The sequence below is a fragment of the Trachymyrmex cornetzi genome, unplaced genomic scaffold, assembly GCF_001594075.2.
Source record: "Trachymyrmex cornetzi isolate Tcor2-1 unplaced genomic scaffold, Tcor1.1 scaffold16, whole genome shotgun sequence".
NCBI lineage: Eukaryota > Metazoa > Arthropoda > Insecta > Hymenoptera > Formicidae > Trachymyrmex > Trachymyrmex cornetzi.
In genome coordinates, this window is record NW_017296201.1 from 5,925,146 (window position 1) to 5,941,237 (window position 16,092).

The 16,092-nt window shown below is 35.2% G+C and overlaps 1 protein-coding gene across 2 annotated transcripts in view; it reads right to left on the reverse strand.

The window, feature by feature from the left end:
• Positions 1-204: 204 nt before the first annotated feature.
• The window catches only part of LOC108758835 (ankyrin repeat and SAM domain-containing protein 1A), a 49,966-nt gene continuing 34,078 nt past the window's right edge, over positions 205-16,092 (reverse strand). For both annotated transcript variants that reach the window (XM_018503991.1, XM_018503990.1), the window contains 7 exons: positions 6,621-6,941; positions 6,193-6,317; positions 5,726-6,103; positions 2,275-2,589; positions 1,434-1,592; positions 1,211-1,348; positions 205-1,085 (listed from right to left, as the gene is read on the reverse strand). In XM_018503991.1, coding sequence (XP_018359493.1) covers positions 471-1,085; positions 1,211-1,348; positions 1,434-1,592; positions 2,275-2,589; positions 5,726-6,103; positions 6,193-6,317; positions 6,621-6,941 — 2,051 coding nt within the window. In that variant the 3' untranslated portion in view covers positions 205-470. The remainder of the gene's footprint in view (positions 1,086-1,210; positions 1,349-1,433; positions 1,593-2,274; positions 2,590-5,725; positions 6,104-6,192; positions 6,318-6,620; positions 6,942-16,092) is intronic.

A 16,092-nucleotide genomic window follows, 5' to 3' on the forward strand; every position in this document is an offset into this window, starting at 1 on the left:
TCGGTCGAGAGAATATCGTGCGCGTTTTTGTAATTATTATTAATTTCCAAATCGCAAAAGACATGTGTATGCGTTTGTTCAGTTTAGCTGAACTCCTTGCTATATGATTATTCTTGTTTTTTGCACCGTTCATCTTTTCTCTTTTTTTTTCTCCAGCAGAAGGAAAGAAGAAAGATGAACATGGAGAAAGTTTAGCTGAAAAAACAGACCTTATTATGTATGATGTTTTGCATGACTCTTTATGCAAACTTTGCGAGTAACGAAATATTGCTTTCCGTCTCACGTTCATTGTAAATGCTATTTAATGTGTTTCTAAATTGAAAGATTGAAAAATCGTTACGACAATCATTTTTATGATGCTAGTAGAGCTTTGTTATTTGTGCCGACACAAAAGCAACGCGGTTCTGTCAAATAGACCGCTATGCGATCATGTATACCGCGATATCACGCATTTCGGTTAGGAATACAGCTTACAGTTCCTCGGAGAGCGCGATCGGAGCTCTGGAACCGGGCTTCATATCTTTCACTCCGATACCGATATCGTCCACCGGCGCTGGTGCTAACTTCAATTGATTACCGTTTACCTTGATGTCGTTGACGGAATGGGAACGGCCGTGGGTGACCAAGGGCTTAGTGGTCTGATTAGTGGTGCTGTTCAAGTTAGAGCTGGTGATCGAGTTCGCGCTGGGACTCGAGGCAGAATTCGAGCTGGGATTGCAATTCGCGGTGGTCGTCGTTGAGCTCGAACTGGAGTTGGAGTTACTGTCCTGCGTTGGATTTGGATTAACGGTATGGAGATTTGGATTGGGTATGGACTTCGATCTCGATTTCATCTTGGGATTCGCGCACAACGTGGAATTGAGTGTCATGGTATGATCCGTGTCACGATTGGTGGAATCAGACGTGGAATCGGGAGACACGGACATTTTGGCTGGCGTCGTTGACTTTGACGATCCAGCGAGCGTTGCTAGTTGATTGGCGGATTGAGACCGAATAGCGTGGCCACCGAGCTTGTCCCTCAATGCCATCTGATAAGCTACCTCAAAAGCCTGCCCCAGAGTCAGAATGACCTCTGTCGCTTGATCCTGTAACGGAATGATGGAACTTCGTACGGCCGAGTGTCAAATGAAATCGTAAAGAATCGTATATGTAACAGGATGCACAAAAAGGAGCGATTTTTCCCTCGGTTCTCTATAAAATAGATATTTACCATTGTTGGCACACAAAATACGTGACAAAAGTGCGTGCGACTGGCGTGGTCCTTCGTGATATACGCGAAGTGAGTAAGATCGTCAGCATCTTGACAGGCGCAATGAATGTTACGGATCTCGTGCTCGCAAATTGGTTCCTATAGTATCGGTCATAAAGAACATGTTTCTCTATATTTCCGTCTTACACGTATAAAATGTTTGTTGTGACAAAAAGGACCTTACATTAGTTAACGTGTTGAGAAAACGAACGCCACGATAAGAGATAGCCAGCATAATGTCAGGGGTGATTCTAGGTTCTCGAAAGGTCTTCTTCAGCTTCTGTATTGACTTTTTCGTCGACTCGGTGCCGCGTAATTCCTTGACGACAGTGGAGCCCAGATACTATATTATTTATAAACAGAAAGAGCTTTTTTCCTAAGAACCGACACAACAGACGATTTAGGCAAAGTTTTTAAGCATTATGGACCACAGAACATCTACTTTCTACAAGAATTCTGTAATTACTATTTAAATATTCTGAGTACAATTCTGAATGTAAATGGATTCTCTCTTGAATTGAAATATTCCGAGGAATTAATGGACAATTTTCTGCACGAAACCTATTACCGCATCCTACGAATTAACTATAATCACGGTCGACCTTGAGGCAATTTAACGAGTGTCATATAATTTACTCGTCATGCATAATTAACAGAATAAGACAATAGACAAGTTTAACAGAACTTTATAAACATGGAATATTACATAAACTTATAACATTATAGTTATTTAAAAAAATTAACAATAGTTCAACAATATCTTTTAAATCAAACATTTTTCATGCAATTCATAATGAGTTTATATATCAAACTATATCATAACAAAAGACACAAAAGTTTGTTATATTTGTTTCTCATATACGATACAGTTGCAGGAAAAAAAATTTGCCATTCAAATAATTTTAACGATCGATCGATCGGAAATGATTGCTATTACATCGTTATGTTTAGAGAATAAATAGTAGTGGTTTCTTTTCGAAAATAAACGATGGTAGAAAGACACCGTAAAAGCAAGAGGCACTTACGTTAGCGATGTACGTGACGCAGCCGGTGACTAGAGCCTTCGGCTGATGCCTCCATTGCGTCTTGAGGGTGGAGGGCACTCCGAAAAGTAGCTCGGACGGAGCCCTGATCTCGAGCTGTTCCGGCGCCGAAATCGCCCCATTATGCGAACTAGGTCGCTGGGGTGGCTGAGGCGCCGGCCTGTTTTTGCGGTGCCTTAATGTACCCGTGGCCGTCGCATTCGTGCCACTGGTTATCGACGTGCTTCCGTTACCCTCCGCCGTTGTTTCCGGCAATTTCTCCCGTATCTCCTCCTTCAGCTGCTGTATGTTCGTCTTCTACGAAAATAACATCGCGCAACCAGATTTGAGAACCGTCTCTCGCATCGCAAACGGATCATCCGACCGGCAATCCTCAATTTGTCGGGGACTGATGCGCAGTTAGATCGTTTGTTCGCAGAATACCTAATCTTTTGTGCTTTAAATACAAATTGCCAACCAAGCAGAACAACAAGTCATGATAACGTCAAAATGACATTAAAATGAATCGGAAAATAATTGAAAAGTGACTTTTAATAATCATTTTTAAGTCATTTTGACATCATTTTGATATCATAATAACTTGTTGTTCTGCTTGGGCAATATAATAACTATGTAATTAAATGTCAACGTTTAATAAATATTACAGTTTACTTCATTAAGACGAAAAGCAATTTAGTACTGTATCACCTTGTCCTGATGAATTTAAGTGAACTGCAATGTTTACAAAACGTTGGCATTTAACGATGTATCAAGACACGGAGGTAATTCGCAAATTGCGTAGTTAATTTTTGATAAAAATTCCTGTGAAAACGTCAAAAAATTTTAACTATACACATATAATAGTTAACAATAAATTTTCGCTAGTATTATTTAAAAATGTTTTAAAAGTAGAGGTATGTATGTTTCAACAAATTTTTTATTACAAAAAATATTCAAATTATTCGAATTTACTCTCGTGCAATCTTCGCAAAAAATTGTATACCAAAAAGCAGAGTTTTTACATTCCCTCTTACAGATAAATACCAATTTCCGTGCAATTCCGAATAGAAACTGGCATGTCTGCCCCGAGATTGCAATTTTCCTGGCAGATATTTTTTTATAGCTTTATCATGACAAGAATCTACTGGACCAACCGGCTTTAACGAAACGCTAGACTATGTGCAATGTAAAAAAAAAGAAATAAATATTGCGCCACCCAAAGTTCTATACGGCATATTACCAAGTCGAATACGTCCCGAGTTTACTTTGTGCGTGTAATTACCTTCGTAAATGCATTGTATTGTAAACCGTTACACCAGAAAGAAACCTTTTACCGGCTGTATGCCAAAATGGTGAATCATGTGGCGTCGATAGTCGCGATATTTCAGCTATTGCAAACAAATTGGATTCGAGTCGAGCGGGCGCGACACTCGAATTCGGATTACAACCCGAATCGTCCGCTCCATCTGGCCTATGCATATAATTCCGGGTATTGCTATTGCGACAAATTGCAAAAGACTCGAACGAAAGGGAGGTAAAATGAAAACGCAAGAGTGAGAGAGAAAGAGAGAGAGAGAACACGAAATTCGAATGTCGAAGAGCGTATGGACTACGAAAATCCGTAAGCGTTACCAACCAGGGTGCCAGAATTCGAACTATGGTTCGTCGGATAGCTGCGAAAAATCATGGGAGAAAGAGACCGACTGAAAAGGCAGAAGAGACCAATTTGTCGGGATTATCGAGTGCAATGACGCGATCCGAGCGAATCCGGTCGCCGGAGACGTTTAGTGGATTTAATGAGCTAATTAAGAAGACATGAGCGGGGGAGATGCGGGTGAGTAGCGAGATGTACTTATCGACGCCTGACATGGTGAAGGCATCCGAACAAAAAGCGCCTCGAGAGACGCTCGAACGATCATCTCGTGTAGAGAACACATGTATACGCGTGCATCACAATACCGAGCCTCCAATTAGCTACGATATTTACATTATGACGCAATCAAGCGAAAAGCACGTCGGGAACGATCGAGCTTGCCACATCACCGCCCGCCCTCGATTCCACCCTTGCCGGCGAAGTGTGCGCTCTTGTCAGACACCCCCGTTGAACATATTATCTTCGTTCACCGATCCTATCAATGTATCAGTTTGCAAGACGACGAATTTTAGTACTTAATTTATTGACAATAAATTCATTTTCTGCGTCTTATATATCATTCCCTTACTTCAAAAGTGACACAACTAAAAAAATTAAGTTTTCAAAAAAAAGCCATTTTTCAACTTAATAGAAAATAATTAATTAATCAATCAACCTGCAAAAAGAATATATTCTTAGAAATATAATGAAATGTCATTTTTGTCATTTTCTTTTCACCTTTAAAACATTTTTTTTAAGTTGTGACAACTACAAATGAATATTGAGGCTATGTAACGAGCAATATAATATCTTGTATTTATTAATAATTCTACTACAATTATTTAATTTATCTAAAACGTTTCAACTTTTATTTCTTTAGTTTTATTCTACCTAATGTATTTTCCTACTATATAACTATATTAATTACTAGTTAAACATTGATTAATAAATTATGCTTATATTAACGTCATTAAATTTAGTGACAATTCACATTCTTGATCTTATGCGTTTACTGAGTCCATGTGTGAATGTAGAATGGAGTGAAATCCGAGTATTCAGATAATCTATGATTTCGTGTGGTTTAAATGTATAAAATTCTTCAGTCAGTGGTGGAATTCTTTGTGAGTCAAACGTTTCTTAATTTATACGTCTGCTTTTTATGTAAAATAATGAAGTTGTATTATATTTTCTTCTATCTATGAAGTTCTTTGTCTATAAAAAGTTGTGACAAGTTTAATAACTGGGAAAATTATAAATCCGGAATAATTTTATCAAAAGTGACAACTCGAAATATCAACCTTTTTATATTAATCCTGATCAACCAAAACTAAATTCAAAATAAAACAATTTCTTCTTCGATTACCAAACTATCTTGACTTTAAATATTCTCTGCAGAAGATTCTCTTTTTTATTTACAAAAACAACACATCTCAAAAATATTATTCTTGCAGAAGATATTATGATCTAAGTATTTGAAAACCTTAAGACACGAGTGCTATTTGGCTGACGGATCATGAAGTTAAATTAGTTTATTTTTGATGATTGATAAAATAATCTTTACTTAACTTATTCATGTAAATAAGCAATAACTAAATAAAGTAAGAAAATGATATGTTCTTAGCTTTATTATTTATCGATGCTTTTCAACTAATGAACTTAATTTTTTATAATTTTCATTTGTGCTGATCTTAATTATTTATGTAGGAGTTGCATAAATCATGTCAGAGAAGCACAGAATATTTTAAACAGCCTTTTAAATCATTCACAGCAAAAAGGAACTGCATCACAATACTATTAGAAGCAAATTAATCTGTCACTTACCAGTGTGTTGAGATCCTTATTCAAATCTTCCAAGTTCGCTCCCGTGCCGTTTCGAGTTTGTGCGCGTGCACTATTCGGACCACTCACGGATGCAAGGATGCGTTTGCGATGCGCCGGCTTCTGGATCTCGAGGACTGCCGCCAGCTCGACCTCCCAGATCCGTTTGACCCGATCCATGTCGGTGTACAGATGTTTCCTGAATGTCTCCGTATAATTTTCCATGTGAATGCTCTTCAGCCACTCATCCACCGATTGTCCATGACCGCTACGCTTTTCCACTCGTTTGTTCAGCAAACCGACCGCGTCCATGATCACAGCCCGTTCCTGATCGCTGTTGATCCCCATGTCACACAAATCCGACTCGTCCAACACCCCGTTCTGCAACCGCGCGCAATTAAATGGTTTTCCGCAATGTTTCCGATCGCAATCTCTCAATATATGAGAGAGAAGTGCAGTCTTATACTCACTATGAACTCAAGATCGTCGAAGCCATAGTTAATAAGGAGAGACTCGTAATCCGAGAAACCCAAACTGGACAACCATTGGCCCACAGTTGTGGAAACGATGGGACTGCTATTGTCTGAACTTAAACCTGAAGTATAGGAAATTCAAAAATATTTTTCCATAACTTTATCATAACAAGAATGTCGATTTTCAAACTCGAAAGCAGTTTCTATAACTTTATCGTGACAAAAGCTTTAAATGTTAAAAAGTGTGATATTAAAAGAAGCGTTAGTTTTAGCTATGCAAAAAATAAAATAAAATGATTTCGAATAATTCCTAAAAAAAAATATGTGAATGTAGTGAATGAACTTCGATTCGAGAAATCGCTTATAAGATCAATACCTTCGCCGGCAAAATCGAAAGCGAAGTATGTACGCGGCGATAAGATTACCTAGCCTCGTTTGAAATTCTTTCTCGAGCTCACTGACGAACACCGACTCTCGTACAAGACCAGTTCCGAATGACGCCATGATCTCCGAGATCTTTGCCCATTCCTCCTGTTCGTCGAAGGGACTCATTATGCTGAGAGACTTCTCGTCCCTGTCGCGATCCCGGTCGCCGGTAAGCCGAAAGGCGACCTCGCCGTCCTCGAGACGATCTCCACCCCCGCCGTCCCCGCCGGTTCCCATCCCGCATGCGGTCTGACCGTAGACGTTCCGCAAGCGGCGCAAAGTACGCGGCCGTTCAGCCGTGACGGAGCCCTTTAACAAACCTATCGGCACGCCGACAGATTACTACCTCGCAATCGCTCTTCTTCATCACGCTCTGATATTATTCGTTCACTAATACGAAAATTTCACAGTGTTTTTTAATACAAATTTCACAAGTCGCATACTTGTATATTCAGAAAAAAGAATAAAATTAAAATTAAAATTATATAAAAAATTTGGCTCTCTCTCTCTCTCTCTTGAGATAATAAAAAAACAATAAATAATAAGATACGGATGACTAAAAGCCAAATGCAATTACAAAAATGTATTTCACTTCTTACATAGTTAAATCGAACGTTTCAGCTCCATTCGAACTATCTTTAGCGATGTTGAAGTAATCGATGTGATGTTCTTGATTGGTTGCAATGTAATGTAATTAATCAAAAAGTGCAGAAAGGAGAATGTCTCAATTTACAAACTTTGAGAGTGTAACTGTCGAAAAGTTGTAAAACTAAATGAGCACTAAGGAAAAAAAACGAATTAGAAAGAAAGACAGAATGGAATTGAAATGTTCAATTTAACTATGTAAGAAGTGAAATACATTTTTGTTCATATCAAAATGTATTACTGCGCGAATTACTGCATCAATTACTGTGCATTTGGCTCTCAATCGCCCGTTCTTTATATTAGTTATTGTTTTTTAATAAAATTAAAATTAACACACTGAAAAAAAAATCCTAATTTCAAAGAAATATTACTCTGAAATTAAGATTTTTTTTCAGTGCATACATGAAATAGTTACAGACTGCGCCTTCTCTGATTTTAGCATTTGTGCTTCGTTAAAGAACTGAATCATTAGCATCTCTCTTCAATTCTATCAGCATTTCTCTCTCAGTAAACAAGCTGACATTATTTGTCATTATTTTGACGTCAAAATAACAAATAAGTTTGTTTATTGGACTTTAATTTGATACGAGAGAGAGAGAGAGGAAGGAGAGAAATGATTCATTCAAATTATTTTACTATTTTTAAATCAATAGTAATAACTTCATAGTAATGCGCAGTTTATTCATATTATGTCTATGTTAAAACCGCTTACTTTCTACACGAGTTCGTTTAATTTTCATAACTGTATGAAACATTTAAACGTTGTATCATTCTCTCATTTTCTAAGAAACGTGTCATCAAAATTTAAAAATAACACTAGGAGATTTTATCATTGCACAAATGCAAATGTCATATTCTATCGCTACAATTTCTACGAAAATCTTTAATCGATTTAGCATACTTCAAACTTTGCGTCAATTAATTATTCTACATTTTGCAATTTCAACATCTTCCAAGTCTCGCGGACATATCAATTATTACTGTCTACCAAGTCTTCATAATGCATATGCAGCACAAACCAGTGAATTTACAGATACGTTGAATATTCATTGTAGATGTGTCATTGTCTCAATGAGAGAATTAGCCGGAGGGCAATCAATACTCTCTCGTGATATCACGACGTTAAACAATTATATCGACAAGAGGTTTTAGCGATTTCAAATTTATGAACAATTACGATGTCTTTCATATAAAAAATTTGATAAATGAATGACATTATTTAAAAGGGCTTTAAGCTCTAAAAAAAAATTACAATTAAAAATTGTTGTTAAAAATTATTAAGACTTTTCTTTAAAAAAAAATAAAAAATTAAACTTTATTCTCATTCAAATGCAGTTTCTAACAAATCGGCGTTAGTGGGACGATATAATATAAGAGGGAAAATATTTGCGTCCTTATATAGGTACCACACATACTTTCTCTCTATACGCAATGAAAAGATATTCATCGTACGATCTCTTCTCATAATTTCCCCTCAAGCACTCAGAAACTGCATTTCTTCACATTACACAAGTGCGAATAATTTCCCAATTTCCCTCTTTTCTCATTTTTTTTCTACGACCCTTCGCTCATTTATCATGGCCTCATGCATTTCGCGTAAAAGAGATGCTTGTTACAGGCTCGTGTTGTGGCGTTTCTACTAGGACTATTCGTTATTCGAGACAATCGACGATTCGCAAATACGCGATAGAAATTTTTTCATACGAATTCAGTAAATGAGGATTCACCAGCAGAGGTCAGAGGAGAAAAAGGACCAATTTAAGCCGTCACGGATGCTCTTTCAAAGACGTCCTCTGCTTCTCCGAAAATACGTTATGTACTACATATTCGCATATTATACAAACGACACACTTAGACGCACGTACGTATACATGCGCGTTCTTAATGAAAAGCTCATAAAAATATAAAATAGAAGCGTGGAGAAGGCGAGAGAGTAACGTGTGCACGTTACGAGAGGCAAACGTACGTAATTTTAATTAAAGCTCCATCGCGGAGGGCGTCGTCTGCTTACCGTCGTCGCTCTCCAGCCTCAACCACGTTATATTATGTAGGTAGTTATTCAAGTCATATACACAAATTACTACATAAATTCTCGCCTTTTCCGTCCTCCGTTGCTCAGCCCTTTAAAAGCACTATCTAAAGAACTGATCTGCCCACTTGGCTTCGCAGAAAAGATGTAACGCCCAAACATCTTTGAATATGAGATAGAAAGATCTTTTATAGATCTTTACACATCTCCTATAAAAATCTTAAAATATGGAAGCTTACAAATTAATTAAATTCTTAGAGATCGTGTTTTTAACAATTTTATTTTATACTTGAGTTATTTATTATCCAAATATACGATCTCTAATATTCTCTTTAATTAATTTGTCAAAACCATGAACTTCCATACTTGTAGATTCTTATATTTGAGTCATTTATTACACAAGTATAATCATATTACATGTATGTAAATGTAATGACTTAATTATTAAATTGTAGAAATTTACAATAAACAGTTGCAAGTTTAACGATATATATCATAAATGATTAATTAAATAAGTTAGTTCTTGAGTTTGTATCCTAATAATGTTTTAACATGCATATGACTCTTAATTGCATCTTAATTGCGATCATTAATCTCACCCTAAAGAAGTACATTACTTCTGCCTATCTTAATTTTCTCTTTTCGTCACGGAAATGTTCATGCGATCCATTAAAGCAAAGGAAAAATCCGCGAATAATTCTTTTGGGCTATAAACATTAAAGTAATTCTTGCGTAAATAAATGCATGTGCCGCTCGAGTTTTAGATCTTTAGAAAGGAAAACAGGGATTTCAGGAGATATTAAAAACGTACGAGCATTAAGAGAGACTCATAAACGATACGCTATTACATTCTTTAATTCCGTACTGCTATCTGCACACTATTAGATTGATCGGAAAAGTTATTAAAATCCGCAATAAACCCATTCGGTCTTGTATCGCAAATCGCGGATGGAAGATTATAAAAATCGACGTTCTCCCTGTAGATAGATGTCAACAGGTCATAGACAGCAAAATAAAACGGCGTAAATTAATTTCCATATTAAGTAATTTATCAAGAGTTTATATTTTAATTTCTTGCGGTATTTTAGCTGCTTCAATAAATACAAATTTTTATGCACTAAATTATTTTATTTTATTAAATAGTGTATATGATTTTAATACTTCTATATATATATGTAAATGGAAGTTTATATTGAAGTAAACTTCGGATATAGCGCCTCAATGTTGGTCATGAAATTCTGTGGATCATAGACGCCGCGCGATCATTCGTAAATTACTTCAGCCCTCATCCAATTCTCGACAGTATTATTAGCTCCCACCAGCTCATTTATCTTATTAAGTAACAAAGACTTCCTAATATTGGTACTATTATTCTCTCGATTATAAGACTACACAGATGCCGAGAAATAGTGCGTTAATACGCACTATTGCCACACACCACAGAGTATTACCATTTAGTAGAATTAAATTCATGTACTATCAGTTAAAGCCAATTGGCCGTAGGTGCGATGAATTCTTGGATAAATTACAACTCCCGTGAAATCGCGGCTTCTAACGAAACCAACGATTTACGCAAGCGATAGCGCGGTTGCAGCAGATAATTACTGACCTTGTATATCGTCGGAGCGCAATGTAAGTTTCGTATATGAACTTGTAGCGGAAATTATTGTTTCAGAATTCTGTGTATTTTGTGGTATTATCTTATTTTGTTATCTGCTTCAGCCAATAATACATCAACTAATTGTATACACAGGATATTTCATAACATGTGGATGTAATCTCAGGAATGAATGCATCATAAAAATAATATAAACAGTTCATGTAAACGTTAGTTCTATCTGACCGAGTTACAAACATTTTCGTGTTTCATTAAATGAAGGGCTTCCTGTAACAATGAGCTAACCCATATTTTATAAAAACAAATTAAATAAACTCTAAAATTAAAATAATTAATATTTTTTCCATTTCTTTAAAATAATGTTAGTATTTTTTTCATCACTTCAACTTTAAAGTTCATTTATTGTGTTTTTACAAAATGTGGGTTAGCCCACTGTTGCAGCAAGTCCTCCAATCCTCGTTATAAACTAAACTAACATATCGTCACGCATCTTCGCACTTCGCATCTTACTGATTATTAGTCAGACAGAAATGTGTGACGATGCTATTCTAGTTCAGTTTATATAACAACACGCAAAAAAAGATTTTGCTGCTCCAGCTAGAATTATCGCTGTTTTTTGTATCTGATAGCAAATTATGTATCATATGCATACGATATATAGCACAAATTTAAATTCTATCTTTGTTATCTATATGATTAGATGCAATACGTATCCAACATCGCAATACTTGCTAGAAATTTATTTATTTTATCTAATTTTTCGTACTTAGATAATTTTCGCTATAACTGCAAGATCACTTTTTTGAGTGAAGAATTAAAACACAAAAATGTAACTCAGAAACTCAACTTCTATAACTTACCATAGAAACAAGATCAAATATTTATATGAATCTTTGAATTATTTTTAAGTCCATTCATTCCGTTCCGAATTCATTCCTGAAATTATGTCAACATATTATGAAACACTCTGTATATAATTATTGAAAAATTTAATTATTAATTTTTATATATGTAGAAGAAGAACTTTAGTTTAAAATATTAACAATTTAAACATTATCTCGCGCAAAATATATTTTCTCTCGCTCTATAATTATTTATAAACTATAATACACGTTAGTAATCTTGCATCCTGAGTTTCTTTGTCTGACCCATTGCACGGATTATTTTTCAGAGATAATCGTTATCTACATCAAACAAGAGGCGTGTCACATCGCAAGCGATTGCTTCATTGGTTTTCTATGTGTTAACTGATTACATGGTAATCGTTAATTAATTACTCGAACTTTTCGAACAACACTATTGTCACATCCGATTGCTATTGACATTGAGGCGAACGTAACGCGCAAAATCATTTCGTGAAAGGCTGTCGTCATAGGAAGTGCTAATGCTAAAGCGAACGGGAATTGAATGAGAATGATGCCCGCGATTGATGTGGGCTCGACTGAAAACCTTCAACGATTTCCGTCCTCATATTGCTGCATTCAATTATTCATGATGGAAATTTTGCGAAAATGGACGGTCTAAATAAACAATTTACTACTTAATGTATTTAGATTTTGATGCAAATTTCTGTTGTACATTGACGTTGAAAATAAAAGTATAAACAGAATTATTTCTACACTGATTTCTACACATTATAATTTATAGTCCATTTTTAGGAGAATCATATAAAATATGATTGACTTATAAAATTTACTATAAAAGTAATGACTAAGATAATAATCATAACTTACATAATTTAATGATTATAATTTATAACCATAAATAATATTGTAATTTATAACTATAAATCGTAGTTAAATTATAATAATTCTCTAATCATTTTTATGACAGTAATAACTATAATTTATAGCCATTTTTGGTAGCCAACTTTATAAATTTGTTGATGGAACTGTACATATAGTCATTATTACTAATATTATAGCAATAATAATCATAATTACGATAACATGCAATTATAAGCTGCTTTCCATTTACACACAAGTGAAACTGAGTCTGAAGTGAGCTGAGTATTTTATATTCAGATTAATGACGTCACTACCTGCTTACTTTGGTAAAAAATTATCGCATGTCAACGCAGGTTCATAACCTCACTTTGAAGTGAGTTTATGAGACTCATTAAAGCACACGATCTCGATCTTTTGCAGATTATGGGTAAAAAGTTGAATCTCACTTGTCAGAATGCAAAAGGAACGCACATTCAACTGAGTTATGACGTCCCAAGTGAGAATTATCTGAGAATTGATGTAAATGGAAAGCAACTATAGTTACAAATAGTAAAAACTTTTCTCTCATTGTATTTTATATTGACTTAAGATATATTTACGTATTAATACTCAAATATTTAAAAGTCAGTGATTCGTCGATCAAAGTTTCGTAATTTTAATTTGTATTTTATTTGCTTTTAGATATGTAGCAAATACTCGCTTTATTCATTGTTGCTGCGTATCCGACTTTTAATTTTACATATACAAAGGCATTATTTTACATCGTACTCATTAAGCAATGAAAGCAGAATTTTGAAACAATAACTCTTGCTACATATGCAACTAACAAAATATTTTTCTTCCAATGTAAAAACACACAGAACGATATTGTTTCACCAAAATATTGAGAGTTGAAATTTTTACCAGTGACTACGTAATGAGTCACTGTTAGTGAAAAGTAGAACGTATATTTCTGCTGTGACATAAAGGATTTTTTCTTAATATCATGTATCTAATACTTGTAAGTTGGGATTATAACGTAACACTTATGGCAAGACGTGTGCCAGAACTAAAGATAGAATGCCACCTAAGAATAACAAAATCGCAAGTCTAAAATAAACGGAGCGAATAACACTCAGCGGGAAAGTCCCTTGTTATATAGCGTTGATTGTTAAAGTTAAACCGCGTTCTTATGGAAATAGAACACAAGTTCTTTTTGTTAAGAGCAATATGCAAATTGCAAAACTGTTTTGTAAACAGTTTACAAATTTATCTAATTTTGCCAGTATATTTAAATTAAATCTTGATGCGTTTTTTTGTTACAAATTCTTTTCTATATCGTTAATAAGAAAGAAATAAAAGAACCTGTTCCATTATGGACGGACTTCTTTTTGTCTAGCTTTCTCTTTTTTTATCTACGCTTTCCATATGCGGGGCACAAATGAGTACACTTGGATTTCTTAATGGAATTTATCGCAGTGAAATCGAATTATATGTATATAAGATTTGAAAGATTATTAAATTAAAAAAAACACTGATAAGATAATATTACCGTACGAATACAAATCGTTCATTTGCTACAACGACGACACTAAAAAAAACGAAGTTTTCCAGAAAATGAGTTTGAATGTTTTAAATCATTAAAATTTGTAATTTTAATCTTAAAATGAAATTTTTATGCGATAACTGATTCTAGAGGAAAAAAAAATGTGCTTTTAAATTATGTTCTCTCTTTTTTTCATATTTCTGCTCTTTTTGCAAGTAATTAAAAAATTGTTACTTTTCTCAATTGCTTGCAAAAAAGAATAAAAATATAAAGAAAAAAAATTTTAAAGCACATACTTTTATTCCTTTGAAATCAGTCGTCACCTAAAAATTTCATTTCAAAATTAAAACTACAAAATTTTTAAATATTAAAAAAAATTTAAAACGTTCAAACTTATTTCGTTATTTGCATCGTAGCAAATGAGCGAAATTTATTTACATTATACATATATTGCAACTGTTATATATGTATATATTGTACATAATTCGTTACACTGGATTTGTCGTGTCTATTTATCGCGCTACAAAAAACCATATCGTGGACAGGTGCAAGTTGAAAAACAGCTTTGTAACTCCTATAAATTCCCTTTAAACTCCTCTTTTCGGTTCCTCCTTTCATGACGCACACAATCGAGGACAAACTATTATAACATCAAGCAGCGTAACGAGCAACAAGTATCGTGCTTTTTGCGAGGCACGCCAGGAACTTTGAACACATAATGTTTCTGCAGAGTGCACGTGGCATGACAACAGACACACACTCACGCAAACACAAATACTTAGAAGAAGACATACCCACGGACGCAAAAGTCCACTATCTCCCTACTCGATGCTCTTCGACGTACGTTCTCCGCTCCTCGTCTTTCAATGTCGTCTGTATCCTTCTTTCTCTTTCACACCAAATGAACTCAATGCACTTCCCTTTCTCACGCGAGGGACACGTACGGCTCTCGAAACTCTCTCTCACTCCGATTAACGGAACGATCGAACTACCGGCCGGCAACAGTTTTCTGACCGATGTCGGCACGCTTCGCGCGCACGATCTACCTTGATCCACCTGTCTGATCGATCGGCACGGCACTGAACTGAAGAAACGATCGCGCTGCTCGATCGTGAGCAATCACGATAGTTCCCCACCACCTCGCGCGCGAGCACGTGAGCAGCGTGTCACTTCATCGGTGACGAATTCCAGGCGAGCTTCCTCGGGATTCCAACCGAAACTTCGTCAGCCCGAAATTCACAGTAACGAACGAGCCTGAAGCTAATTACTCCAAGAGTCGTCGACAATATCTTCCACCTCGAAACACATGTTAGAAATTTCGTTTCAGTTCGCTGTTCCTTTTAACCGGTATTTGCGATAAACGTAGAAATTCTACTCCGGATTAACGCCCGGAATTTGAAATTTCAGGTGTATGATTTAATTCACAAATCGGCTGCGATCGACATGAGTAACCTACACTTAGAGGAAAAAGGCACAATAATGACGACTATGTAGGTGACAACTGTGTAAATTTTGTATGTAGAATTAATGGATGCTTTCCATTTAGTGACATAATTAAATTTATACAAGTTTTTATCTTTTATTACACAGAAAGAACAGTTTTCCTGAAGTATCTAAAAATTTAGCAAATTTGAAAATAAATTTTGTGGACTATTAAAATAGTTATGTAAATATATATTTACCCTAATTAATTGCTTAGAACAGAAAAAACTTTTTGCAGCATTGCTCATTATGTTTGAATTTTCTATATAATTTTCTATATTATTTTGATGGACCCACAAAATTATTTTCGGATCTGTATCTACCTAAATTTTTAGATACTTTAGCAAAATTGTTTTTTCCGTGAACTCATAGAATACCAAGAAAGATAGGACGACATTTATGCAGAACTGAGTAAAATGCCTTTCGAATTCCATTTAAAATACTG